A 27,869-nucleotide genomic window follows, 5' to 3' on the forward strand; every position below is an offset into this window, starting at 1 on the left:
AAACAGTAATTTTTTTTATATAAATTAAATAAATATACTTATTTATTTATTACTTTACTTAAAGATTGTTATATAAAAATTACATATATTCATCATTTGTTGATTTGTAGAATGCCATACCGCTATGGTTATTTGTTAGTTGAATTTGAATAGATTTTATTAGTTGCAAACCCTTATTCAGGGTTATTACATCTATCTGGTTGCCGGGCACTTTCTGCTGAGAGGGACAGAGATAGGTATTATGTTATTTCCCTATATATTATATAACACTACATATTAATTTATCATAATATTTTATTTCTATGTCCGTAGTGATTATATGCTCTTTGTCTATGTCTAAAATCAATATATTCCATATAAGTTTCTTTACAGTTCTGAGATCGGTCTAAGAAAAGGTTAAAGCCGTAACAGACTACCGCACCGCACCGCGACCTTGGTGCGGTGCGGCGCACGTATCGACAGTGTGTAAGGTGGTTCCCGTAGGTGCGTTAAGAACGCAGCTATAAGTTGGAGCGAGAAAAAGATATTTTCACCGCACCAGTACTGTTACGACTCTTCGAAATGTGTTAGCCACGGATAGAAAGCCACCAACAAAATATGTTCACAAACAACATTTAAAAGTAGGACCGATTGGTAATCCTTTAAAACCGTTCACTAAGACAACGTCAGTAGATATGCTTAGTGTGATAATTTTATTCGCTTGAAATGAGGATCAAACCAAATCAAACTAAAAAAAATATCTTGGGAAAACCCGTCATATGGCTGTCACAATTTAAAAAAATGTCAGCAACAAATGCTGGGAATTTCCCGCTACGGTGTATCCGGAGTTACCATGTACGACACAAAAATATACTTATACCTATTTAAGTAGAGTTTAAATTATGAAACTACACAACGGGACTTTTTTTTTTTTAATGGCTTTTACTCCTTGCTAAATTTAGCAAGGTGGATTCTGCCAATGTCGAGGTATAGACTTTTGACTTGTGAGACGAGAATGTTCGGTTAAATTTTGATTTTTGTGGAAGGATAGACGGGAACCTAAAACAAACAAATTATTGTGGACATCACAGACAAATACATTACATGACACAATTAACACAGTAGCAACATTAGTGAGAAAGAGCGGAAAGCGGATGACAGATTGTTAAGGCAAGCAACATAGCGGATGAAATGTAGGAAAAAAACGTAAAAATTAAATATAGATAGATAGAAGAGCTGTAATAATTAAAGTTTTATATTATGTTCTTGTACATACTTAATAATGACATTAATGACAGAAGTTAGGGGAGGGTCCATTAGAGTGAGAAGTGAGTAAAAGTTAATGGGTCGCGGAATATTTGAAGGTAACACATCATACAAAGAGTAACTGAATCTCGGACAGGAGAAGAAAATGTGATCTACGGTGCCTTCGTCTAACCCACATTCGCACAGTGACGTATCCCGGACCCGTATCTTGGCAAGAAATACAGGGGTACAAACTGGTCCTAAGCGTAATCGACAAATTGTAGACGTGACCCATTTAGGATAGACTCGGAATCTGAAAAACCATGGTTTACGTGGAATATTGGGTTGAATGTGGCCATAATGTTTTCCTACCTCCAATCTGGAAGAATTCCAGAGATTTTGCCACGTGTTAAACATATCAGTCTGTGCATGGCTTAGAAGAAATATGCGATTAAGTCCCGTTGTGTAGTTTCATAATGTTAAATAATCGTGAAAGTTTAAATCAGTCTACAGTTTAAATGTTATCTATTAATGACAAATCTATAATAGGTAGTATAGGTACCTACTTTTATTCACACACAAAATAAATAAAATCAGAAATGAATCATAAGAAAATATAATTACATTAATGTTAAACTGCAACTCGTAGTTCTGATAATGTGGGGAATTCCCTGAATTTCTATAGGCGGATCAGTGACATCTGATAATACTTCAATCAAGCTACAAATTGTGTCAGGTGTCAGTCTTATTCTTCCACCGGCCTCATAAAGACAAGCGAGTTGACTTTTTTTTTTAATTACTTGCCAGTTCCAATAACCCTTTGTACCAGAAGAATACTCTAACAAAATGAGCAGAACACATGACATACTGGATCCTTCGTGGATGCGACTGGAGGGAACATTTGACGAGCAAGTCGTGAAGTTGTTCTACCATGTAACATTGACCAGGGATGAAGTAGAGGAGGACCTGATCTGGCTGTTCAGGGATGTGAAAAACATGTTAAGGACCTATTGGCCAGGTAATGTTTACTTAATTTTTAGCACAATATAGGTAGCAACTATTATAAATCCGCGGCTTTAGATATATATAACTAACGAAACGATATATACTTGGTCAAACAGATCTTGTCAGTAGAAAAAGGCGGCAAATTTGAAAAATGTAGGCGCGAAGGGATATCGTCCCATAGAAAATTTGAATTTCGCGCCTTTTTTTACCGACAAGATTTGCTTGACCAGCTTATAATGCTCTAAATGTACTCTGGCCATCGATGACTCTGGCACAGTGACCTTTTCCTTGTCCGTAAAAAAAGGTGGCAAATTAAAAAAAAAATGCAAAAAGTTGACTTCCCATAGAAAATATGAATTTCGCGCCTTTTTCTACTGACATGTTGGGTGGTGTTTCAGTATAGGTAGTTATATACTTGGTCAAGCAGACCTTGTCAGTAGAAAAAGGCGGCAAATTTGAAAAATGTAGGCGCGAGGGGATAGCGTCTCATAGAAAATTTGAAATTCGCGCCTTTTTCTACTGACAAGGTTTGCTTGACCATCTATACTTGTTCAAGCAGATCCTGTCAGTAGAAATGGGCGGCAAATTTGAAAAATGTAGGTGCGAAGGGATATCTTCCCATAGAAAATTTGAATTTCGCGCCATGACAAGATTTGCTTGACCAGCTATAAGTACTGTTTTTCAATGGTTGTTAAAGTTGTTATGGGGGGCAGGTTAGATATTATACCCACCCAATAAACTGTCAATTACCTAATGCAATTTGTATTTGTACCTATATCAAATCCCCAGCAACATTAACTATACACGCCGATATTAACCAAGCTTAGTAGGGACCTCAAACTTGCCAGTCATGACATACAATCCTTCTGACAAACGTACCTACTGATATTTCTGGAATATTATTCTAAGTCCATATTATCATATTCATTCCAGGATGTGAGCTAGTGCCCTACGGCTCTCTATACCAAGGCACGGCATTTAAGACCAGCGATGTGGACTGCTTCATCCAAATCCCGATCCTACACAAGACCGCCGGAGACACAGTCGTGCTCACAGCCAGGGATATTCTCAGCCGCCGTTCTGACTTATTTGCACAACTATCCGCCGCAACAAATGTACCAGTGCCTATTGTGAAATTTTTCCATATGCCAACCAGCAGAGAATGTGATTTGACCTTTGATTGCCCGCCTGGAGTCAGTAATAGTAAATTATTGTGGTATTTATTCCATTTAGACAAAAGAGCGATGGATCTAGCAATCCTTGTTAAATACTGGGCAAAAATTCACAACTTCATTGGGCCGTACATGCTGAGGACTTATGCATTACTACTGATGGTAGTTTTGTATCTCCAGCAATTAAGAATTTTACCAACCATACATGCCCTGCAAAGAAATGTTCCTTATGTTTCCTGGCGAGTCTGGAACAAGGCCTGTTCACTTCCTAAGAAAGTTATGTCCCCAAATAATTGCGCATGTATGCGCCTCAAGCTTCTATGTGTGCGTTGGCCTCCGAGAAAAAGTTGCGAGTAATAAAAATAAAAACATTTTTCTACAGCAACATTGCTCCCAACTCTGATTTAAATTATCACGAATTTTGTACATAATTAATCATAAAACGGGACTTAAAACGCTTAAAACTTAATTAAACGCGATTAAGTTTTATAATGAATATTTGCTTCCAACTATCTTTATCAATGTTCATAAAATATATGGAGGGTAGGTACGTCTACCCTCCATAATTAAAAAATATATTTGTCAATGACTCTGTCCAACTGCTGTGGTTAAAGTTCATAACGAACATTTTATTTATTAAATCTTTAAATAATAAATACAACGTAGCGGTACAACCACTTAAGACTGTAAGTCTGTACCTACATAGATTACAGCAATGCACATAGAAAATGTGCTAAATGCGGAGCAACGGCTGTTGAAGCAGCCAGAGTGAAATTTATACAGCTTAAGTGGGTTCAGAAGGAACCGAGTCATAACGCATCTGGAAAGCGTATTAATTAACCGTGAAGAAATGTATGAATACAAGTTAGAAATCTGTGTAAAATGCCGTGTGTAAAGTGTAGTGTATCTGTGTGTAAAGTGTAATAGGTAGGCATGCCTAATGTTATTTGTATAATACTGAAAATTTTGTGAATGCGCTTTATTAATGTCTATTTTTATTAAGTTGTCATGGTTTAATTTTCAGTGTATATTTCTATATGTAAAACATAATACAATGTTATAAACATAAATATGCCTTTAATTTAAATCAATAGATAATACCACAAACAAGGGGTAATATTTGCATCTTTCATATATTTCGTGATATGAAGATAACAAATATGTTTATCAACATAATTACTATAGTTGGTCAAGCAAATCTTGTCAGTAGAAAAAGGCGCGAAATTCAAATTTTCTATGAGACGATATCCCTTCGTGCCTACATTTTTCAAATTTGCCGCCTTTTTCTACTGACAAGATCTGCTTGACCAACTATATATACCTATAATACCAATACCCGCCAGGCTAAACCGGTTGTTAACTTTAGTTCCATTGGTACACATCGAGGGCGCCAGTAGTATAAACGTATAAACGGTTGGGGACATTTTTTTGTATGGAGTTACCGTTCTTCTCCTAGTGAGTATTATATTCTTTGGTCTGGAATGTAGCGTTTCAAGAGCTCAAATACCCAAATAACAATCAGTCGTCCCTCAAACATTTATTGGGGGGCTTCTTTAAGTTCTACAGCTATTACAACTTTGAAGATAACGTAATTTCTCCTTTTGTTGGGTGTTCTATTCCACGGAAACGTTTTAGAAAAGTTTCTAGTATTCCGAAACATTTTGCTACATATGAAGGCAATCTGAGATTTAAATTGTGTGAGCCGCTTAATATAGACACGTCTATATGCGTGCAGGATGTTTTTAATCACAGTTCAAATTGCTCTGTTCTTGTATTTCCTGAACTAGGGAAGAATATAAAGAATCACTTCAGGATGGCGGCTAAGTTGTATGAATCAGAATCGGAGGAAAACTTTCTCAATGCAATTTTCATGAAGCATTCATAGGTACTGAGTAAGCGAATAATAAGCTAATGAGATGAGCACAAGTTTAAAATAAGTTACTTTGTTGTTATTATAAAGTCAGACCAAGCTAATTCGGCAGCGATTTTGATAGCAGAGACTGTGCAAGTGTTATTTTAAACGTCATAATTTCATAGAAATACGCTTTATCCCTATCGTCCACCCAAGATCGTCAATAATAATGGCAGGTTGTAACGGAATTTCGGACTTACAGACGGAATTTTTCCATGGCGACTGAAACTGAAATATTTACATACCTCGACAAATTTTTACAGATAATTGATTTTATATTTACATACATTTTATGGAAATGTGATAACCAATAAAGAAACTTGAATAACTGTATTGATTATATTATAAATTATACCTATTATTTTATTTTTTAATGTTATAACTTATTCTCCTGTGTTAGCCGGTCAAACAACTTTGTCAGAAGTAAAAACGCGAAATTCATGTTTTCTATGGGACGATTAATATATGATATAACTTGGTCAAGCAGATCTTGTCAGTAGAAAAAGGCGGCAAATTTGAAAAATGTAGGCGCGAAGGGATAACGTCTCATAGAAAATTTGAATTTCGCGCCTTTTTCTACTGACAAGATTAGCTTGACCATCTTATATTACATTTTTTAAATTTGGCGCTTTTTTTCTACTGACGGAAATGGCTTGTTTGTCAGGCTATAATTTATAAAAACGTTTAGTTTCTGCTTTTTGTACCTTTTTTTTGTTATCTGTATTTCACGCTTGACAGAACTTATTCCACAATCTATGGCCACAATCACTGCTGTCACAACAACTTCTATTTTGAAATCCCTTAATCCAGTGGCATTAGACTCTCTTTTTATGGATTTTCATAAGAAAACCAAAGCTAACTACGACAGAGTGATGTCTCGTGTGTTCAACCGGTCACATGCTAGTCTAAGATCCAGTTCAAATGTGACACGACACGAAGTACCGTCATCAGTGCGCGTTGGCGCGAAACCATCTGTTTCGGCCGTGAGTTCTAGTGTTTTTAGTGAACTTCCGACGGTGTTAAATGACTATGTGCCCGAAGTGTGTGTAGAAAAAGTAGTTAAAAGGTCGTTAGTAAGGCCTAGAAGGACTTTAAAGTCTCTGGACCCTGGTAAAGTTAAGTCTCCGTCGAGGCCGTCTCGAGGGCGCGGAAGTGGCAATTTTAGTAATATTAGGGCTCGTAGCTCGGTGCCTACGGTGTTGAGTAATAGCGAAGAGCAGTGGTCAGAGTCTCACGTTCGACAATGCTATAGTAGCAGGTCTCATACCAGGCTGAAGGAATTGAAGGTGAGGATATGTCATTGGGTGTATGCTGGCTTCTATAAACTGAAATGTGGTACCAAATTGCTTTTATTTTGGTGTTAGTAATGAGTAGAGATATTCCAGTGTTATTTGCAACTGCATAATTAAAAACATTTAAACCAATCTATATTCAAACTCCTGCAGGGGAAATGCCAAATTGATATTAAAATTCCAATAACTCAAAATGATGTATGCCAGCTAGATGTTGATGTAGTGTCAATTGGTTATTGCCTTCATTCAGCCCAATTCCCTGTAGGAGTCGCAGGTTACTGTCCCAGAGGCATTCCCACACTGTTCTCCTCAAATGACCTTGTTCTCCTGCAAAACAGGAGGACAGCTTTAGAATTTTGTATGCCAGCTAAAGGTTCAATGAATTAACTAGTTATTTATAATTTTACCTAATAATCTTATCTCTATTTCCAATTATAAAGATCAGCATCCCACTAGTAAACCTTTAGTTTAGTTTATACAACAATTTTACTTTGCAGGATGAAATAAAAGCTTTCCGTGAGACAGATAAGCTGTTGAAGATACGCAGTCACCTTTATAAGAGCTGCGGTGTGGTGCTGGATGATGTTGGGAACATAGCTCATGACAAGGCGGTCCAGGCTGACCCCGAACCAGGTAAATCCCTAGCTAGTTCTATTTCTATCTATTAAGCTCTGGGGTCTGTTGTGGGCCACTCTTCTCCAGTTCGGGCCCCCTGTGAGTTTCAATTCATCCTCCCATCTTGTCCGAGGCCTCCTCTGGCTCTGCTGAGCTCAGCATTACCCTAGTTAGTTATCTGAAAATCTGAAATCAACAGCCATTAGGCCTATTTTATCTGAAAGACGAGGTAGTGCTACTATAACCACACCCGCTCCTCCACAAATCCTAGCTTTGTTTTCAGGTTGCTAACTTTCTTTACTGTACATGAGTCCTGAGGTATATGCTTCTATATACGTTTACAGTCTAGGACAGGGGTCACCAAATGGCAGACGGCGTTCTGAATCCGGACCACCGACCTATTATATTTTTTCCTTTTTTAATAAACACATGTACAAACGGACGGCGATGGTCATTTTATTTTAAGAACCAGACCCCTGAAGAAACTATTAGTGACCCCTGGTCTAGGAGAATATGTTTTGTTTCCATGCACATCCCCCATATTACCCTATTGTGCCCATGGGGCCATGTTCATGTTTGATTTGGCCCCCTGGTAAAAACTTGCTCCTACTCATTAACATGTAATGTATGTTACGACATTGGGCGTTGTTGCCCTCCTAGAAGTAGGTACATATGTATCTTTTATTCTGATATTGATAACTAATTGTTAAATGCAATGAAACTGGAGGAGGGCACAGGATTTCTGTGATAAAACAATGCAACCTTATTGTGTTTGTTAGAAATGTTTGAAGAATATTAGTTGACTGTTGAAAAAAAAAAACAGTCAACATCAGCAATAAAAATACAGATAGGTTTTTATTTTGCATGATTTCAAGTACAATAGATGTAGGAATAAGATACCAATATAGATTTTTTTAACAAAAAACTTGCTTACGTGAACAATTATTAAACTGTATAGTTATGAACTGTATAGGTATATCAAGTTATTTAAATTAAAATACATTGTAGAAATTTTTCATTAAAAAAATAACCCCTTTCTTGAGTTTCTCGTCAGTCTAATATAAAAACAGAAATCTTTCGAAACCATTGTTACTAGGTCACTTCTTGTCCTGGCGGTTCCACTGCTAACAGGTAGATGGCGCCTCTAGTATCATTGTCAATTTGTCAGTGATGAACAACACTGATTTTGTTACGTATATTAAGGTTATCTGTTAAAGAATGCTTTATTCTAGTTCTAGTTGGTGTTAGAACTTGTAATACATCTAGTTTAATTAAAGAACTAAAGAACCGTATTGGTAAGTGTGGGGCTGTGGATTCTGATCGTAATTTCCGGCCTCCCATCAACTGGCCGAAATAGCTCAGTTGGGAGAGCGTTAGACTGAAGATCTAAAGGTCCCTGGTTCGATCCCGGGTTTCGGCAATCTTTTTTTGCATATTTTTGTAGTTTTCTTGTTTTGTTAACTACATTATAAGTTCTTCCGTAATATTTATTTATAATTTTTTGTTTCAGAAAAGGAAATTACATCATTAAGGTAAGTTTTTTTCTCACGTACGAGCGAAGTGTTTACAGGAACAAACAAATTGCGCTCGAAGTGAAAGTTTGATTTTCGCGGGCCCAATCTACTTCTTATTCGACGTCCCTCAAAAGGCTCAATTAATAAAAAATAATATTTATGTTCTATACGTATATATCAACTGACAAGGCGCACTATTGCGCGCTCTTTCACTCTTGTTTTTTTTTCAAATTAATTCACTCACTATTTTGTTTTTTTTTCGCAAAATATTAGTGAAACTTCATAATGTTTGTCGTTCTACGTTATCAGATGAGCTTATAGAATGGGACCGTGTATTTGGCGGCGCTAATCATCGCCTCTTTAGCTCAGTGGTAGAGCACTGGTCTCGTAAACCAGGGGTCGTGAGTTCAATCCTCACAGGAGGCATCGCGAGTTATTCTTTTTGCTTTTTTTTATTTGTTCTAATAAGCTAGAAATATTTGAAATACTTATAGTTTATTTATAATTTTATACATTTTTAGTACCGTATTACCATTTTTTTAAGATGAGACGCACTTGATGCTTGAATTAATTATTGGTTATTAGAGGGATAAAAGCCCAAGCCCTCAAGCCCTCTCGCGCATGAGAGGAGGCCTGTGCCCAGCAGTGGGACGTATATAGGCTGAAATGATGATGATGATGAGAGGGATAAAAAATTGTATTTAAAAATCATCTAAGTACGGTTGAAGCGTAGCGAAGGCATTCTGTATCAAACAATTACCTTTTTTGATAACATTCCGATTATTTCTTTTCTTAATTATGTTCGATTGGCACTTGTACGATCTTTATTTGATGTTTTTAAGTTATTACTTATTTTGTTTTACTTCGCCAAAATTGATGTCGTTATTGAATGAGTCGGTGTTATAAATCATTGATTATAAAAATAAATTATTAATATTTTAAATAGATTATAATAGATTCCGACTCGCACTTGTCCGGTTTTTTTTAAATTATTTTATAACTTGTACACTTATTACCTCACTGTTTAGTTGTTTACCCGTTTTGAAACCGGCCCCCACAGGGTAACTGTACACTGTACAGGTACTCCCGTTACTTTACCTGAACGCGACCGTTAGTTTCGGCAGGAGCCACAATTATCGCTCATATTTATTCGACGATTACCCCAAACGGTTGGTTTTACGTTGTGCGAGTATAACATGCAGGCTTTTTTTGAAAGTTAGGAATGGAATAAGTTTATTTCAATTAAGTGATATGATATTCCGAGAACGCGTAGCGTGTAGCAATATAGTGCTTAAATTATTTCTTAAATGTTGAATGACTGTGGAAGAATATCTAAAATCTCTAGATATTTGTCGTTTAAGTATGTAGATAGAACGTTGAAACTGTTGAAAGCTAAACCCGAATAGGGTTACCAGATACAAATTTAGAATTTCCTGATAAAATTCCTGATTTCTGAATATTTTTCCTGACATTCATATTTTTGACGACGATGGGGAGACCCCCCCGTCTAGCCGTTAGCGATGCCCACCCGATTGAGCCGATATTAGCCGCGTTTTATTAATTTCAGTTTTATTAAATTTATTATGAAAATTGTATTAATTTAACTAAATAAAATGGTACTTTATAAAAAAGTTATCAATTCAAAAAAATCCTGACATTTTCGTGTTCCGTCCCCATTCCTGACAAAAGGCCATAATTCCTGACATGTCAGGAAAATTCCTGTCATCTAGTAACCCTAAACCCGAGCTAATTCAATCAAACGCTAAGGGCCAGTTGCACCAAATCGTCTATCACCGTTAAACCGTTCGCTTAATTTTATCATATGGGAAATTACATACTTTTCCGCTGAGTGACGTTGATCAGTCCGCTAATTGTGGTTGGTGCAAGGCACTGTAGTCAGTGGCGGATTTGCAGTCTCTGCCGCCCTAGGCCCCAGACCCTGTAGCCACCCCTTTCAAGGCACCCATAACATTGACTACTACATTTTGAGTTATTTCTTGTTACCATCAGTGAATTTTTTGTCACAATTTGCCGCTTCTAAATATCTTGCCGCCCTAGGCCCGGGCCTACTGTGCCTTAGGGCAAATCCGCCACTGACTGTAGTAGTTAAACTCAACAGCACATCAACGGTTAGAGTCGGGCCAAAACCGGCACTGATACAATATAAATATTAACAGCAGTATTATAATACAAATGTTGAAACCTAAACCGGAGCTAAAATCAATCAAACACTTAGGCCAAGCAGTAGTTAAACTCAACAGCACATCAGCGGTCAGAGTCGGGCCAAAACCGGCGCTGACACAATATAAATATTAACCCTTCGTCTGTCTAAGCACTGATCAGTGCGAACGAATTTAAACCTATTGTATTAAACAAAGGATTTTAATTCGTGCGCACTGATCAGTGCTTAGATAGAAGAAAGGTTAACAGCAGTATTTTAATGACGTTGAAAGCTAAACCAGAGCTAAATCAATCAAACACTAAGGCATTGTAGTAGGTAAACTATTTTAAGAGCCCATCAACATGCACACTAGCGCCACTGCTTAATACTCGTGATTATTTAAATTTAACGATAGGTATTTAAAAAAGGAGGCCGCTACGTACTTATTTTGTATTTAAGTACCTTTTGAATACATCACACTAGTTTTTATCTTGCTGGGTTCATCAATCTATGCGTCCAAAGTTAAAACGGCCGTTTTTGTTTGATTAGCTCTTAATAGAAACGTTGACTATTATAGGTTGAAAGCTAAACCGGAGCTGCCCCCGCGGTTTGGCATAAAAAATGAATATCCTGACCTGACAACTCAGGGCCTAACATCCAGAGTTCGTAGCTAACACCCCTTGCATCAACTTATTGTACTGTTAGCTAAAATACTTATACTGTGATTGCACAAAACAACAGTAGCGAGATTAATGGCGTCTGGCGTCATTTCCGTTTCCCGCTGGCACGCGTCCAGCCTGCCAAATTCGACTTCTTTAATTACAACACGCCACATGGCATGTGCTCGTGATTTTTGCCAATGACGGCGATTTGTCAAGTGTTTTTTTTCGTAACACATTGTCATTTTATTTAGTCGTTTTGCATGTTACAATTTACATTTTTATTTGTTTAATAGGGTTATAAATACAATTTTATCGCGAATTCTCCAGTACAGAAAACTGTTTAGGGGAAAATGTTTCAGTTTTCTGTTTTTCTGTAACGTGTAGCTTTATAAAATCGGGCCCTATTCTTCTTTTATGATACCCTGTATGCGTAGTAGACCCTTGGCGCCATTTACTAGCGTCCTATTGCCAACTCTTACTACTTACCATATTAGAACATTCATTGATGAGACTGACGTCATTCTGAGCGTAAATATTAACTATTTGTGCTCTATCTCTGTCTAGTATTCATGTTGGAGAGAGAGGGAATTTGGCGAGGAAATGCCGGTATATATTTGGATGATTACTCAGTCGGTCTATTTGCGAATGTACATCTCAAAACGATATCTGTATTGGTCACGTGATCTCGCTTGCTCTAAAGCACTTTCATATATGTGGGAGCGCAATGCACTAATATGTCGAATAGTGTTATTATTGAATTTTTGTTTTCGAAATACGACTCCATGTTCGCGGCGTAGATTCTTGAGATTATAAAAAGAGGAACCTATTTCGGTATTTGGTAGTTACATACATATGTTTACTGTTACATATTTTGTTGTTACCTATTTATATTTTGATTTCGGCTTTTTTAAACACATAGATGCAAAAGAAATATAACCTCCTAACATATTCGAGTTTAAACTGTTGTGAGACATAGGTACTAACATTGAATAATTTTACGGTTTAGACACTTGTTTTTAGTCACTCTCGCGACTTGTTCCTGAGAGCCCAGGTAAAGTGTGTCTGTCTGTTACCTCTTCACGCTTAAATCTATGTACTGATTTAGATAACATTTGATATGCAGATAGTTTGAGGAAGTTCATAGAAGAGTTTTTAACTATCATCATCACAGACTAATTTGCGGGCAGAGGCTGTTAGTCATCATCTCAGCCATAAGACGTCCACTGCTGAACATAGGCCTCCCCCTTGGACCTCCATACGTGCCGGTTGGAAGCGACCCGCATCCAGCGTCTTCTGCTGTGAAGCTGTTAGTAAATATGTAAAACTCTGCCATACTTTATGTAACGGCAGTTTTAGGTAGAGCACCTAAACTCACAGCAATTTAGTTAAATAAAAAAATAAACTCTTAGCAATAAAATGTGGCTTCATCTTACCCCGGCCTGATATAAAAAGATATTAATTCACAAATAATTAAGTAAATATAAAACATTAAATTAGCTTACAAATAATAATACAAACTATCTCTAAACTAAATAAACTTAAAATAAAAAGCCTATAAATAAAAAACGTCCCCCAAGTCACTGCCGATGGGCAGTGTGCCCAGAAGGCTGGCCGCATTGCCACGTTGTATGGCAATACTTATGCGTTGAGCAAATGGATATAAAAAGATATCATGTACGCAATTCATAAGCCTTAGGGTACTTAGGATTTTACTCGTTAAGCAATGCTAATGACGAATTGACACATCCATGTACATCTCATGAACGTTTACCCTCTATATCTCTCATACCTACGCGATATAAACCAGTCTATTTATAACCGCATAATAGACCACTTACCACGTCATAGAAAATGAGCATAAATGGCCACATTATTATGTCTTTTGTTTTTAAAAGGACCTGAGAAATAGGTAGTTTTGCAGGACATGAGCTTTTTGTGAAATAGAATGGGAGGTAATGTTGGATGTGTTAGGTAAGGCTGAGGCAATCCAGCTTACCTATGAATTATGTATGACGGTATAGTATATAATGTGGATAAATATGTTCTGCTGATTAGTATCCCTTCTAAATATATACTTAAATATCGACAGGACACTGAATAAAGAAAGAGTAAAGCGCTAACTCCTGTAGTAGGTATTAGCAGGCGTGGCTCACTCCGCGATTTCGTCGCTTTGCTACAGGTAGCTAAAAGTACATCCGTTCCGCCCCAATTTTGGGGAAAGCCATAAGCCGCGCGTGGCGCTGTCGCCACCTAGCGGCCATATCTGTGCTGATCATAACAGAGGCGTTTTGTTAGAGAGTGAGTCTTCTGTACATAGTACTATTATTTATTCTGTGGTATTAGTAGGCTTTTGCTTGAATCTATATATCTTGGGCCGGCGGCAGCAAATAATTTTTTACGCCTTCGATTTGTTTGGGTATATGAAAAGCCTGATAATTTTCTGTGGAATGACAATTAACGCCGCCATATTTAAAGTTGATCAGTTCATTGATTGTGCACCGCTTTAAGGGCCAGTTGCACCTACCGCAATTATCGGACTGATATACGTCACGTCAGCAGTGAACTACCTATATATTTTCCCATACAATAAAATTTTGCGAACGCTTTAACGGTGACAGACGGTCTGGTTCTTGTGTAACCGACCCTAAGGTGCTTCCAGATTTGACGAACACACGGTGAATTCGTATTATTCGTATCCACAATACCCGGGGTACTGTAAATCTGTTATTTTATTTTTCTTTGTGGTGCAATAAAGAGTATTTACTTACTTACTTACTTACTTAAGATCTTCTTATGGTGCCGTTTCCTGCCGGAGGTTGGCTATTTTCACTTTTGACACTGCAGCTGGAAACAGCGATCTGGTATGAGTACCAGAACCTGAGGTTTTTGAGCCACGAGGTACGTCTTCTTCCACATTTTCGTTTCCCTTGGATTTTCCCCTGTACTTACATATCAGTTGGAGAAGGTGGTATTTGTCATTTCTTTATACATGACGAAAGTACTGGAGTTTCCGAATCTTTATACTCGTAATATCTAAAATGTATCTTTTGCACTCTCTACAGCAGGGGTTAAGATCGCTCAACTACATTTAACATGCAAGCTGGTGGTAGTAATAAAGTTCTATGAACCCCTCACTGTTCAGGTTTCTCAACGAAACTGCATTGTTAGTACCAGCAGGATAAAATGCAGTCTTAATACCAGCATCCGTTTTATAACCAGATATACAACATAGTGTTACCAGTTAATCAGGTTCTTCGCCGGCCACCTGTCTAAGTCTGTGTAATCTTAATTACTTGAACAAGCGCTCACGTACTCTTGAACGTCACTGAGTTAATGGTCCTTGCCTACTATGGAAGAATTATTGTGGAATAAATTGCTGTCATTTAGCTATTTGCCGTCATATATTCATATAAGTATTAAGTATCCTTGCAGATGGCTGACACTGTCTTATAGTTATGAAATGAAATGAAAACATTTATTTTCAGGCAACTATTGGCCCATAGATAAATACCTTAAAACTAGCATACATATTATTACAAAATATATAGTTATGAGACGACAAATGGCTAAGTAATACCTAACATGCATATCTCGATTAGTTTTTTAAGCTCTCTTCAACCGCAGGAGTCAGTTTCCGACAGCATATTACGCGGGATTATTCACTACGTCTTTCGAGAATATTGAGATGCATCGTCTGAGGCTAACTGACATAGGTTTGCCGTGGAGACCCGCAAAAACTAGTAGAATCAGAGATCACTTTTAGTTAGCCTTAGGCAGTTCTTAGGTATATTTAGGGTTGCCAGATCGAAAGGCGCTATTATCGGGAAAAAATATAAATTTTTCGGGATTTTGGGACTGGTGTCGGGAAAATTAAAGTAATTGTATTAAAAACAACGATATTTTACATTATTGGCACTACGTTAGCTACGCGCTCGACGCCGGTCGCTCGATCGACGACAGTTCGGAACATGAAATTATTGTTTTGTAACGTGAAGCTATTTTTCGGGACAATTTTCACTTCGTCGGGAATCGGGAACACGTGCTAAAAATCGGGAGAATCCCGCCAAATCCCGACCATCTGGCAACCCTAGGTATATTCCTTATGTAATGGGAATATAAAGCATAGTGCGCAGGACCGGTCATGGTGGTGTTCCAACAGCTAGCAGGCTAGTCACATGTTAAGGCAAATCAGTATAATTATGTATTTAATAAAATTTATTATAATGTCGCTCGCTAGATAGAAATGATCAATGTCGACTGAAGCTTTGGAAAATAATTCTCCAATAGGTCTTCAGGTTATTGAAAAGCTTGTGACATCGGATCTACAGTTCCTTGGGCCACGGTGATTGTTTAGCTTTAGGCGAATCGTCTGCTCATTGCCTTCTATATCATAAAAAACTACACTGGTTTGAATTCGCCCATGCGCATGCGCTGTAATCTCGGGAATACAGGCGCAGCGGAGCAGGGTGCGCGTGAGCAACAATAGCGAAGGGCGCGGTCACTGACCGGGTCGCCGGCCTCTGGAGGCTGGGCTTTTTCTTGTTGTGTCTACCTTGTAGGGCCTTCTGGGATTTCAGTCTAAAAATCTACTTCTTGGAATATATGTAATATGCTTTGCGAAGAAGGTATTGTTCCCTTATTGAATCAGTATTGTACGTTACACATCGAAAAAGAAGATTTACCAAAGCTAAAATTAACAGAGTATTCGTCACAGATACTGATTTTCCTAATGAATATTCTTAATGACAAAAAGCAGTACGAATCTGATTAGTTATATCTAACTTTCACTCCAGTAACTAATCTAATTAGACTGTAACTTGATTGCCGTTACAGTTTGATCAGCATTCCACGAATCCATCGCATTTGCAGTTTCGATATCAGGACGTGTTTACAGACATTATAGTTCGTTTTTTTACCATTAGAATTATTAGAAAGAACTTGCAAGAAGGTAAGCGATCTTGACATGTCTTTTAATTGAAAAACGCTTTTTAAAATTCAAAAACTATTATGAAAGCAGAAGAATATAAATGATCATATTAGATTTATAATTGTTACATATTTGCCGTAACTTATTTTTAAAATGTGTTTTTCAATTAAAAGACACATCAAGATTGTTTACCTAATTTCTAATGCTTAAAAAAAACGAACTATAGAGCTAATAGTAGAGCGCGTAATTGTTTCGCTCCCGAAGAAAAATCCAACAACTTTTAAAAGATGGTTAAACGATGGCTATTTAAAGCCTGATCCGAGTGATCCATACGGGATCCCGTCACGTTATTCTAATTCTATTTACGGTGCAGCTTCGGGAATGGTACCGTGGCTGCTTTGAGCCAAAACGACCTTAAAGTCCCTAGTTTATTGCGATATGAGACTTTTTTGGCTTGGACTGCAACACAATTCGGGCGAACTTTCCAGAAGTCCTCTCACGTAGGGCCACGTGCTCTGAAAACTGCCCTGGAAACCAGTGTTTAGTAGAAAAAGGTCGGATGTGTTTACAGTTTGTTGGTGGTTACGCCTTTATTATGTAGATTGGTGAACGGCTGCGGCGTGCGGTGACTGAAGATGGGCGAAGTTTGATTAGTCCCTTAATTTCTTTCGCTGGATGTGATCGGACTGAGTTAAAGTGACTGCATTTGTATATGTACGCAATATGTGTTAATGGCGCGTTTACAGAGCTCCAATTGCGATAGTATACTCAAATCTATTATTTTATACACTTTTTATAACTTTTACATGTAATACGAATAGCATAATTATAATGCTCCAGGAACAGTGACTGGGACCGCAAAACCGGGACTGATTTCGTATAGAAAACCACTCTCGGGAGTGCACCTAGCAAATAAAATAATTACTGTGAGTTTAAGAATGCGGACATTGAAATTCCAAATTTTTATGAATGAGTTATACCAACACATAAGCATATTGACATTTTTCTAAACCTATGAGACTTTAGCCAGGCTTTCCACACGCCGCCAATTCAGTTATATTATGAACCCATTACTCATGCAGAAGCAAATCTAAAATACATCAAATTAGATCTGTGCGATATGCGTTGTCGGACTTGATCTGAACTTTATCTTTTCATCAGAGTTCCCATCACGGTTCCTCGCCCATCTCTTCTATTCCCAATCCACAGTATCTTTTTTACTTCTCCGGGCTCGTCTCTACCCCTACTATATTTTGAGCTCTAGATTCGTACTCTGAATGAAGCCATAAACGTATCAAGGAGCTTCACAATAGCCAGAAATTTTATGAACACAATACACAGGTAAAAGTGGAAGTGAACAGGACACAGTAAATAATAGGCGATGATGATGATCTATACCAAAACCCTGCTTTCTAGCATTCTCAGAAAAATCAAAAGCTTTATTAAGTGAGATTCTGGTAGAATGCCCCTGCAGTAGGGAAGGAAATTAGAAACTAATACCATGTGTCTGTTAATCACTATCGCCGATTCCACCCTGTGTACCATCTTTATGTATTTTCTCGTTCTCCGCTACCCACAAAAGTTAATCCCGAAGCATATTTGGCGGCGGCGCGGCGGGCTGGTATCGGAGTCGTTCGGTCTTGTCCGGGACTGTTTTTTTTTATTTCCCCGTCTCGTCTATAGATTTTTCTGTTTTATACAAAATTAAATCCCGAAGTCACACTTATATTGGCCCAGAAGCTGAGCGGTGGGAATGCCCTGCTCCGTGACAGTGTCATTACCGAATGCATCGTAAATCATAATCGTGGCGGGTTAGATAACTACAATGGGGAGGTCACGACCAGGAATGTTGCCTTTCACTTGCCTTGTTTTTGTAACAAAACAGGTATCGGTTTATATGTAGTAAGTACTTTTTGGTATTTGTTATTGTAAAAGAAAATATATTAAAATTATGACATAAATAACAGTTGCACTTCGTATGCTATCAAAATCGTTACAGAATTATCTTGGTCTAACTCTGGGATAATTTTACCGGCTATTTATATTTCTAAAAAAAACCGCGCGGGTTTTTTTAGGTTTCTAACGGAAGTTATGTTATCGCAAATTTAAACACGAGGCACCTACAGCTACAGTCATTGTTATCAAAGCAAAACGCCTTTAAAGCAAAAAGCAATAAGTACAAACGATTTTTATACAAGAACAGCTCCTTTTTCGTCTGAAGTGTTAAAATGTGAGCCAAAGCCAAGGCTGCCGTCTCGCCGACTTCCGGCGTACTAGTGCTACGGGAAGGAAATACATGAAATCGAACTAATTAATGAACTAGTAAACAATGGAAATAATTAACCGATAGCGCTTTTGGTACGTGGCCAATTTCCGTCGAAATGAAGCCAATTATAATTCCTGGAGTGTTGCGGTAAAAGGCCAAAATATGTAGCTATTAGCTACCAACGTTTTCTAAAATTCGATGCGTAGGTTTTCACAAAACAAAACCTATCAGAACTGACCGTTGGCGATGCCAATAATCTTCAGGCCAGTAGCTTATAATTTAAAAGTAACATACGCTGTAGCGCCTTTCTAGTTTCTGTTTTTGCTGTTGTGACAAATTTAACAAAGACAGTATGCAAAGTTTGACAGAGCAAAGATTGTAAGTAGGTACATAATATTTTCTGGATTCAAAGATCAAATCTAGATGTAATTACCTAGTAGTACTGAACTAATAGTATTCCTAACACTTGTCAAAAATTATTGTCTGCTACTCCGCTCTCAAATTCTGTACAACTAGGGAACAAACAATTTTTTTTGTTAAAACCCTGTTAGTTAAAGATAAATACACCAAGATTTACATCATATTTACATCTGAACTCAAAGCAGTTTCTACCTCACGTACTGTAGACACTGTAGTTATTTCACCGGCAACCCAGTGTAATTGAAAATGTGGGACTGGCAAGATCTTGAAGATATACACTGAAACTATTCCGCTAGGGCCACGAAAATAGCCAATAGATTAAATTAGGTTACGACAAGTTTATGTATGTTTTGGGAAAACGTTCGCTTTAAGTGGATTATTACAATAGTAAATCAGGATTAGTTAGAACTAGGGCATGCTCCCGGGAATTCCCGGTTCTCATATTCCCGGGAATTCCCGGGAAATTTATAGTGTCAAAAGAACCGGTACTGAAGACCCGGTACCGGTACTTCCCGGTTCTCATCATATGACTATTTATGTTTTAGTACTTTAGCTCGGGACATTATATAACATTTAATAATGGTGCTATGAAATGGGGGACTCAAATAACCCGACAAACTAACCTAGTAAAGTAGACATTCGTGCAGGCAGGCCGTGCCGTCATAGTGCTGAGTGCATCGACTACGCTACGGCCGGGCCGTGTGGCTCGGCCCAGGCGGAGGCAGTGTGACGGTTAAATTGGTAAAACAGGTTGGAACGCCAAGTGTTTGTTTACAATAAAATAAGTCATTTATTAATTCTTATGCAATTATTTATATGAAAATAAGTCATTCATAAAGACTGCACGCTAACACAAACAATTTCTTAAAAGTAATCAAAAGATGTCTTGAGAACCGGGAAGAACCGGGAATCCCGGTTCCGGCCATGCCCAGAACCGGGAAATGAAATTCTTGGTACCGGGACCGGTACTGCATGCCCTAGTTAGAACTGTTATTTCTCCCTAAAGTATCTTTAAGAAACGTCGAAACTTAAATTTTATTACTTACTATAAATATCAATTTTTGGTGACTTCTCAATGGAAAGTTGTTTTAGAAACTAGCACAATAATTAGATGCTTTTCCTTATAGATGGAAATTTCAGCAATATAAAGCAAAATGATCTACCTACTGTAACTGTCACATTGATTATATTTATAATACCGCAACTATCTAAAGTAACTACTTAGGGATAAAAAGACTGAAGTTGTTTTAGAAACCTATACTTTTTCATTAGAAGGGATACTTATAAGATTTTTCCAATTGTAAGCAAACTTCATAAGCATTAGAAAATTATCATTACATAACCGGATTCAGTAAACCATACTTACACGCGCGCATTGCGTATCGTTATGTACATATTATTGCCCGCCAGACCTTGACTTTGGCATTACTTGCATGCAAACCTGCGCTGTGACCAATCTCTCATTCCGGGCTTATCGGTAAAAACGTGATCAATGACTTCCCATGGAGGTTCAATGTCAACCATTGTTCCTCGATCGAAACTCAATAGCATAGAAATTGCCAGTTCATCTTTGTTAATCGACCGGCATTCAATTTCTTCTTATAGTTTTTAACGGAAAGTAGGTACCATATATGAATAATAATAGGACATAAAATTTAATGGATTGAAAATTACGCTATTAGTTATATCTCAAATAATTTGTTTTCTCCTCTTCTTTTGTCTACGCCAATAAATGTCATTAGAGTAAGTTTGCAGAAGCGGTTCCATCAGGATATAATCGGGGAATCGTGTCATTATCATCTTTAAAGATGGCAATAAAATAATACAATAGATATACTTACTTTATTTATCATTCATACAAAAATGAATGTTTGTTGGGTTGTTCGTAGTGTACTAGATGAAAGTACCTAAAAATAACAATAATTCTTCAACTTTCAGACAGTTGATTTGCTGCCAGTCAGTTGTTTGTACCTACTATTGACATTTTTGAAGTAAGAAATGTTATTAGCGATGATAGAGCATCACAAGTCGTTACGCAATCCTTTTACTTTGTTTTCAAAACGTAGTGTTCATTAATTTTACAGTGAAAGAGAAAAACGTTTCATTATACATTTAATGCGACGTAGAATTTCTGCGCAGTTTTTGCGATATTTTTTGAGCTACGATATTATAATATATTGTCCTTTTAGAGGTGAAGTCGCAATCATGAGTCTGAAAGCGTCATGCTTGCAGACAATCTGGTGTAGTTGGGGGAATACCAATGGACGCTTCTACAGCAGTTCCTACAAGGTCTTATGTCTTATACGTTCAAGGAATACGTTCAACCAATGGCCACTGAAGTGGAGAGTTTGTACCGTTGACACGTAGGCTGGGTGTCTTTGGACTGCCGATGAGGGCTGAGGACGACCGCTGGGGTATTTTACTAATTTACCTACTCAGAATAGCTGAGTCGTTCGCCCGGGCAAACCATTTTAAGAAAGCTGTCATAACATGTAGTTGTCATATATCTCGGGATCACTTGTTAACTGTTTCTCCAACGCTCGTCTATATAAGTAGGTAATATTTATCGATAACACACAGGGTAGAGAAGGTTGCTATTGCTCAATGCGGATGTGCAGCTACAGCTACCAATCGAAAGTATTGTCACGTACTGTTGCAATTTCCTTAATGTGATAGCTTCCGAAGCTGCCTACGTAATTGGTCTGTCCGGAAAATAGCATTATTCCACCATAATATAAATTTCTTGCAATTTTTGCATGTTTTTTCCGCCTGTCTGCATCTGCATTGGGTCCGGACTTGGCACCGCTGCCAAAAGCCGGTCCTTGAAGGATAGGATAGTGTGGTTCGCCACTATTGTCCCGTCGCCTGCATGCGTACCCGTCGAGAATACTTAAAGTGTTTTAAGTGTACATTTTAAATACTGCTGCAGTCAAATGTAAGTACCGTGGGTTTTTACGCTATTTCTGATTCTATTACTGGAGTCAGTTATGTAACGCTGCCATACATGACCCAAAAAAATTTTATTAAGCTATGAGCTTCATCACATCTGATATTTGAGTAATTCTAAGCATTTCTAGCGTGAAGTGGGGGGGAGGGTGGGGTACAAAGACGGCCGCCATCCGTCATCTTTAAAAAAAATCTACTCTGATCCTGGTGGGTACTAGGGCAAGTTTGGTATCATTTTCGTATAAACCAAAGACGTAGAATTCATTGCTGATATTTGTTTTTTCAATTTCATAGTAATTTTACAAGAAAAACGTAAAAAGGTGAAAAATTTGGTTGGAGATTTTTGCTACGCGGAGCCGAAACTACAAAAGATAGAAAGTTGAAATTTGCACACTAGATTACATTTATAAAGTGTACAAGAGATAAGAAGCGATTTTGAGAAATTCAACCCCTAAGGGGGTTAAAAAGGGGATGAAAGTTTGTATGGGGTTCAAGTTTTATTTTAAGCTAGGAATTTGAAACTTCGTAAAACGATATATTATTAAAATACAAGAAAACTAATTTCAGCGTTTTTGAAAATTCATCCCCTAAGGTGGTGAAAAAGGAGTTGAAAGTTTGTATGGATATCAAAAAAAATTTCGAACGCGGGACTTGAATCTTTGTATTTGGGGATATTATTAAAAGACAGGAAAAGTAATTTCAGCGTTTTGTAAAATTCATCCCCTAACAGGGTTAAAAAGGGGTTGAAAGTTTGAATCCATTACAAATCCGAGTAGACACACATTTCTTATTGGCTCCCAGGCTTGAAATGCTTAGAATTACTCAAGGAACATATGTGATGAAGCTCATAGCTTAATAAAAAATTTTTGGGTCAACTTTATAACTGCTTCCGCTATATGTGCTATCTAAGTATTTTGTATATATTTCTTTAACTTTCAATATGGTAAAACCAGTTTTATTCGTTTCAAACTTATGTTATGTTGCACGTTCAAGTTTGTTACGGAGTATTCTATGCTGCTTCATAAAATAAAGTTTCCACATCGTAAAGTTTGCGATGTTTAAATGCATCCGTCAACAAGACAACAACTTGCGAGTGTTTACAGTCTCGTGAAAGTCCCATAACTTTCCTTGCACACGGTACGTCTTTTCAACTCATAACTCAAACCACTCAAACATAGCGAAACTGCAAGTCTCTTATTTAAAGTAAATCAAACCGATATGTTGTGGCATTGCCATATAAAGACAATCTGCCATTGCTGTCGCTTTAATTGTATAATAGGCAAAAACACTGCTGACAAGGGCCATAGGGCCAGCCAAAGCGAATTCGCAGCGTTATGTTGTCAAAACATGTTTTATCGGAATCTATAGTCCCTTGCTGGTAATCCCTAAACATTAAATGGTTATAACAATTAAGTCTATCACACACATATACATACGTATATGCCTAGCTAGATTGCACTGGTATCTACATGTCCGATGTCCACATTAGGATGCCACAGGCGCAGAAGGTTACGCAAAGGATGCCCATTGCTATGCACGAGTGGGACACACTTCCGAGGATCCGTAATTGCTTCTGGAAATGCCCACAGTGCGAGTGGACACTGGATTAGAATATAGAAATGTAGTCCTATTAAATATTGGTAGTCGTACCAATATTTAAATAATATATTGGTTGATGGTAGTGTGTTGTGTCAGATAATCTCGAATGTTATTGTAGAAGTTTCTAAAGGGTTTCAGATTACCAGTTCGCCGACGATATCAGCCTGTCAGTTATTCGGAGCTGTCAAATTTTGCGATTAATTGACAGGCTGATATAGTCCGGCGGACTGGTAATCAGTGGGCCCTTCATAGTGAGGACAAATAATGTATTTATTAGGTCGCACCGCACCCTTAATTTATACGTTTAGGAAATGTGAGTACGAAATAAGTAAATCGGAATATTCGGAATAGATTACTTTAAGGGGTCATCCATTAATTACGTCACACGGATTTCTAGGTTTTTTGACCCCCCCCCCCCCTTGTCACATTTGGTCACATTTGGCAAACCCCTCCCCCCTAGTGTGACGTCACATTTTTTTCTACGAAATCGCCAAATCGAATTAAGTAAGTACCTAAGTATTATTAATATTTTATCAAAATATTTTTGACGATATAAATATTAGTAATTTTATAACCCAAAACTGCTTAGGAAAGAAAATTAAAAGAATAAAAACGATTATCGTTTTAAAAACTTGTTATTTAACTGTACAGCGAATAAAATAATTTAAAAACAATTTCTGTTACTGATGAAGTTAAAGTGACGTCACAAAGTTTGTGTCTCCCCCCTCCCCCATGTCACAATATGTCACATTTTCTTGACTCCCTCCCTCCCCCTAAACGTGTGACGTAATTAATGGATGACCCCTTATTACTGTCACTTTTAAAATGTAATCTATGTTTTGCTCATTTACAGGCAGGTTCTGAAAAGGTAATAAAATTTGGCTACAAATATAATGACCACCAAAAAATTCTTTGGTACCCTAAATAAAAAAATCATGCTTACCAAAAAAAATTACTTAACACCAAAAAAATAAGGCCTAAAATTACAAATGTACCACCATTTTAATTATGACTGCACTTCAAATTGTATTCGAATACCAAATATATTGAATGATTACCAAAAATCATTAATGATCACCAAATCTTGAAGACCAAATAAATGCGATATTTTCACCTAAATAAACCACTATGATACCAAAAAATTTATACATATTACCAAATAAAGTAAAATGATGCCAAAATTACTAGCCCCTCCCGCTCAACCCCCGCACCCCGCACCGCATAACTTAGGTAGGCATACTGAAATGCTACTAGAAAAGTATGTTAGGTTAGGTTTGTACTGCTATCAGTTAAGTGGGCTAAGTTAACACTGCGACCCTTACAGAAACGAATTGCTACTAGAAAAGTGGGTTAGGTTAGGTTTGAACTGCGACCCTTACAGAAAAGAAATGCTACTAGAAAAATGGGGTAGGTTAGGTTTGAACTGCGACCCTTACAGAAACGAAATGCTACTAGAAAAGTGGGTTAGGTTAGGTTTGAACTGTGACCCTTACAGAAACGAAATGCTACTAGAAAAGTGGGTTAGGTTAGGTTTGAACTCCGACCCACACAGAAACGAAATTCTACTAGAAAAGTGGGTTAGGTTAGGTTTGAACTGCGACCCTTCCAGATAAGAAATGCTACTAGAAAAGTGGGTTAGGTTAGGTTTGAACTGCGAACCTTACAGAAACGAAATGTTACTAGAAAAGTGGGTTAGGTTAGGTTTGAACTGCGAACCTTACAGAAACGAAATGTTACTAGAAAAGTGGGTTAGGTTAGGTTTGAACTGCGAACCTTACAGAAACGAAATGTTACTAGAAAAGTGGGTTAGGTTAGGTTTGAACTGCAACCCATACAGAAACGAAATGCTACTAGAAAATTTTGCTTTGCTTTAATAGGATAGCAAGATTTAAAAATTTGGTTATAATTTTACATTAAAATGGAGTTCTAATTTTGGTGGTCATTTACTATTTTTGGGTTTACAATGATTATTTTGGTGTCATTTTATTTAATAGGATAGCACCATGTAAAAATTTGGTTATCAATTGACATTAAATTGGGGTTTGAAATTTGGTAATTATTTACAATTTTTGGGTTAATAATGATTAATTTGGTGTCATTTCCTTTAATAGGATAGTAAAATGTATTAAAATTGGTAATCATTTCACATTAAAATGGTGTTATAATTTTGGTGATCATTCATTATTTTAGGGTGGTAAAGTAGATTTTTTTGGTATTAAATTTTATTAAATCTGGTGATCAGTTAAATAGCAGCCATAAAATTTAGTTATGACTTCATTTTCATATCAAGTCGAAGAAAGGAGCGGCCAACCAAATCGGAACGTGTCACATAATATACCAAGGTGACTTTCCTTCTGTTTCTAGGTAGGTGTTGTTTATAGGAAAGTAATAAATTTAATGCGATTAATCTATAAAAACGATAGGCATGATGTTTCTATGCAGCTGTTTCCTGGTAGAATTTGACATGGTTGCGGTTAAAGAAATCAGTTATATTATTTTTATTATTTCACTATTGGTTTTCCTGAATGTTTAAAGAGCAACCACCTATAGGTACTTATTAGTCTTACAGGCATTATATATTTGTTTAGACATCTTAGTGATCTTTGACATCATCGGAAGTATATCTGAGACCCTTCCGCGAAATCGAAAATCGCCTCTCTATCATTCGAATTTGCGAGAGCGATAAGTTCGATTTTTGCGGTAGGTTAGATATACCTATGTATTTAATCTGTGTATAACATACATTCTAAAGAGATTCAGACAAGGAAAACTGCAAACCATTCGATCTCTCATTCGTTCAAGCCAGGCCATAAACTGAGCATTCATCACAGCCAAGCAATCACGTGGCGATGGTGATGTAACCTTATCGCTGGAATGCGATGCAATTTCTGCGCGACCGTCTTATCGCCGACCTTGACAATGACACAGGTGGAATAACAAACTCAAAGTCTAATGTGAAGTTCGATGGGTAGATTTCAGGCAGACAAACATACGGTATAAATATGGACACGTCTGCTTCTTTCATTCAAATATTGTCAATTAATGTCTTCTACATTATTTGGTAGAATCAGGGAATCTATATATATCCGCAAAAATCCAAGTTAGCAAATGGTGGGCATCTTTCTCTGTCACTCTAATTACTCCTTCATTGGAATAAAAGAGAAAAAATTCTCGCGAAATTTAGGTTTTTCGCGGTGGTCCCTTGTGGCCTGCATGTGGCCTAGAATAATATTTGGTCTAATCATTCTGCCTTGCTACAATATTGGTTTATGGGAGCTTCCATATTCCAGCTTTTACTACCTATATCTTTCTTCAACGGCAAGGCATCCGATTGTCGATTGACATCAGGAGAGGCATGGACGTACCTAACTTGCTAGATTTTTTACTTTTGTTAGGTCTTAGCTTGACGGATGACTTTAGCTATTTCGTATAAAAGCTTGTGATTAACGAAATCTCAAGTTCAACTCAACTACTGGCATTCGAAAATTTCGAAAACAAAGTTCAAATATTGCTCTAAATCTATATCGGTCTTATATGACCAAGTGGAATATTTCTAACTTCGTAAATTCTAGAACTCTCGACAAGACTTTACTACGACGCCAATGCCTATTGCGTAGCAAAAAATAAATAAAATATGCATTATCGTTTAACAACTGTTGCAAACACTTTTATTTGTTTACGTCGCTAATGGTCTCGGTAATTTTCCTATTCCTCCACACGCGGTTTCCTATACTAATTTGTGTGTTTTATTGGAATGTCTTAAGCCGTTATTCATACATACGCTTATCACCATGCTAATAAACACTATTCACTTTTATATTTGTCTTAGTTTTAAAGAGCTACAACCCAATTCAACTATCAGAACCAGACTTACCAGATGTATTTAAAATTTTATTAATAAGGGGATTCATTTTGAAGACCAAAAAGTTTATGCAAACTGTCGTTATCGTTTGCTGGTGCCTCAGTGGAAGAAAAACTTTAGGGTGTGCAACAATTATATCTTTAGATTTTGTGTTGATTGAACTATGCCTAAAGACTTACCATACCATGAACTATTTTGCTGGTGGTCTCTTCCCCTTGAAACTTGTTTTAAATAATAAACTGAGCTAGTTCATGTAATCATACCTAAATAAATAGGTAGAATTACTTAATGG

The 27,869-nt window shown here is 37.2% G+C and overlaps 2 protein-coding genes and 2 non-coding genes across 4 annotated transcripts; all 4 read left to right on the forward strand.

The window, feature by feature from the left end:
* Nucleotides 1-2,004: 2,004 nt before the first annotated feature.
* On the forward strand, nt 2,005-5,188 carry LOC134671526 (uncharacterized). The gene is made up of 3 exons (XM_063529384.1): nt 2,005-2,242; nt 3,163-3,660; nt 5,154-5,188. The coding sequence occupies exons 1-3, from the start codon at nt 2,071-2,073 to the stop codon at nt 5,186-5,188; spliced, it is 705 nt and encodes a 234-aa protein (XP_063385454.1). The 5' UTR covers nt 2,005-2,070.
* Nucleotides 5,189-6,068: 880 nt separating this feature from the next.
* On the forward strand, nt 6,069-8,756 carry LOC134671527 (uncharacterized). The gene is made up of 3 exons (XM_063529385.1): nt 6,069-6,599; nt 7,103-7,238; nt 8,731-8,756. Exons 1-3 carry the CDS (start codon nt 6,069-6,071, stop codon nt 8,754-8,756), a joined length of 693 nt encoding a protein of 230 aa, XP_063385455.1.
* Nucleotides 8,568-8,640, forward strand: Trnaf-gaa (transfer RNA phenylalanine (anticodon GAA)). Its single transcript has one exon. It is a non-coding gene; the product is annotated as a tRNA-Phe (tRNA).
* A 332-nt stretch (nt 8,757-9,088) lies between the features above and the next one.
* Nucleotides 9,089-9,160, forward strand: Trnat-cgu (transfer RNA threonine (anticodon CGU)). Its single transcript has one exon. It is a non-coding gene; the product is annotated as a tRNA-Thr (tRNA).
* Nucleotides 9,161-27,869: the final 18,709 nt, after the last annotated feature.

The sequence above is a fragment of the Cydia fagiglandana genome, chromosome 15 (genome assembly GCF_963556715.1).
Source record: "Cydia fagiglandana chromosome 15, ilCydFagi1.1, whole genome shotgun sequence".
Lineage (NCBI taxonomy): Eukaryota > Metazoa > Arthropoda > Insecta > Lepidoptera > Tortricidae > Cydia > Cydia fagiglandana.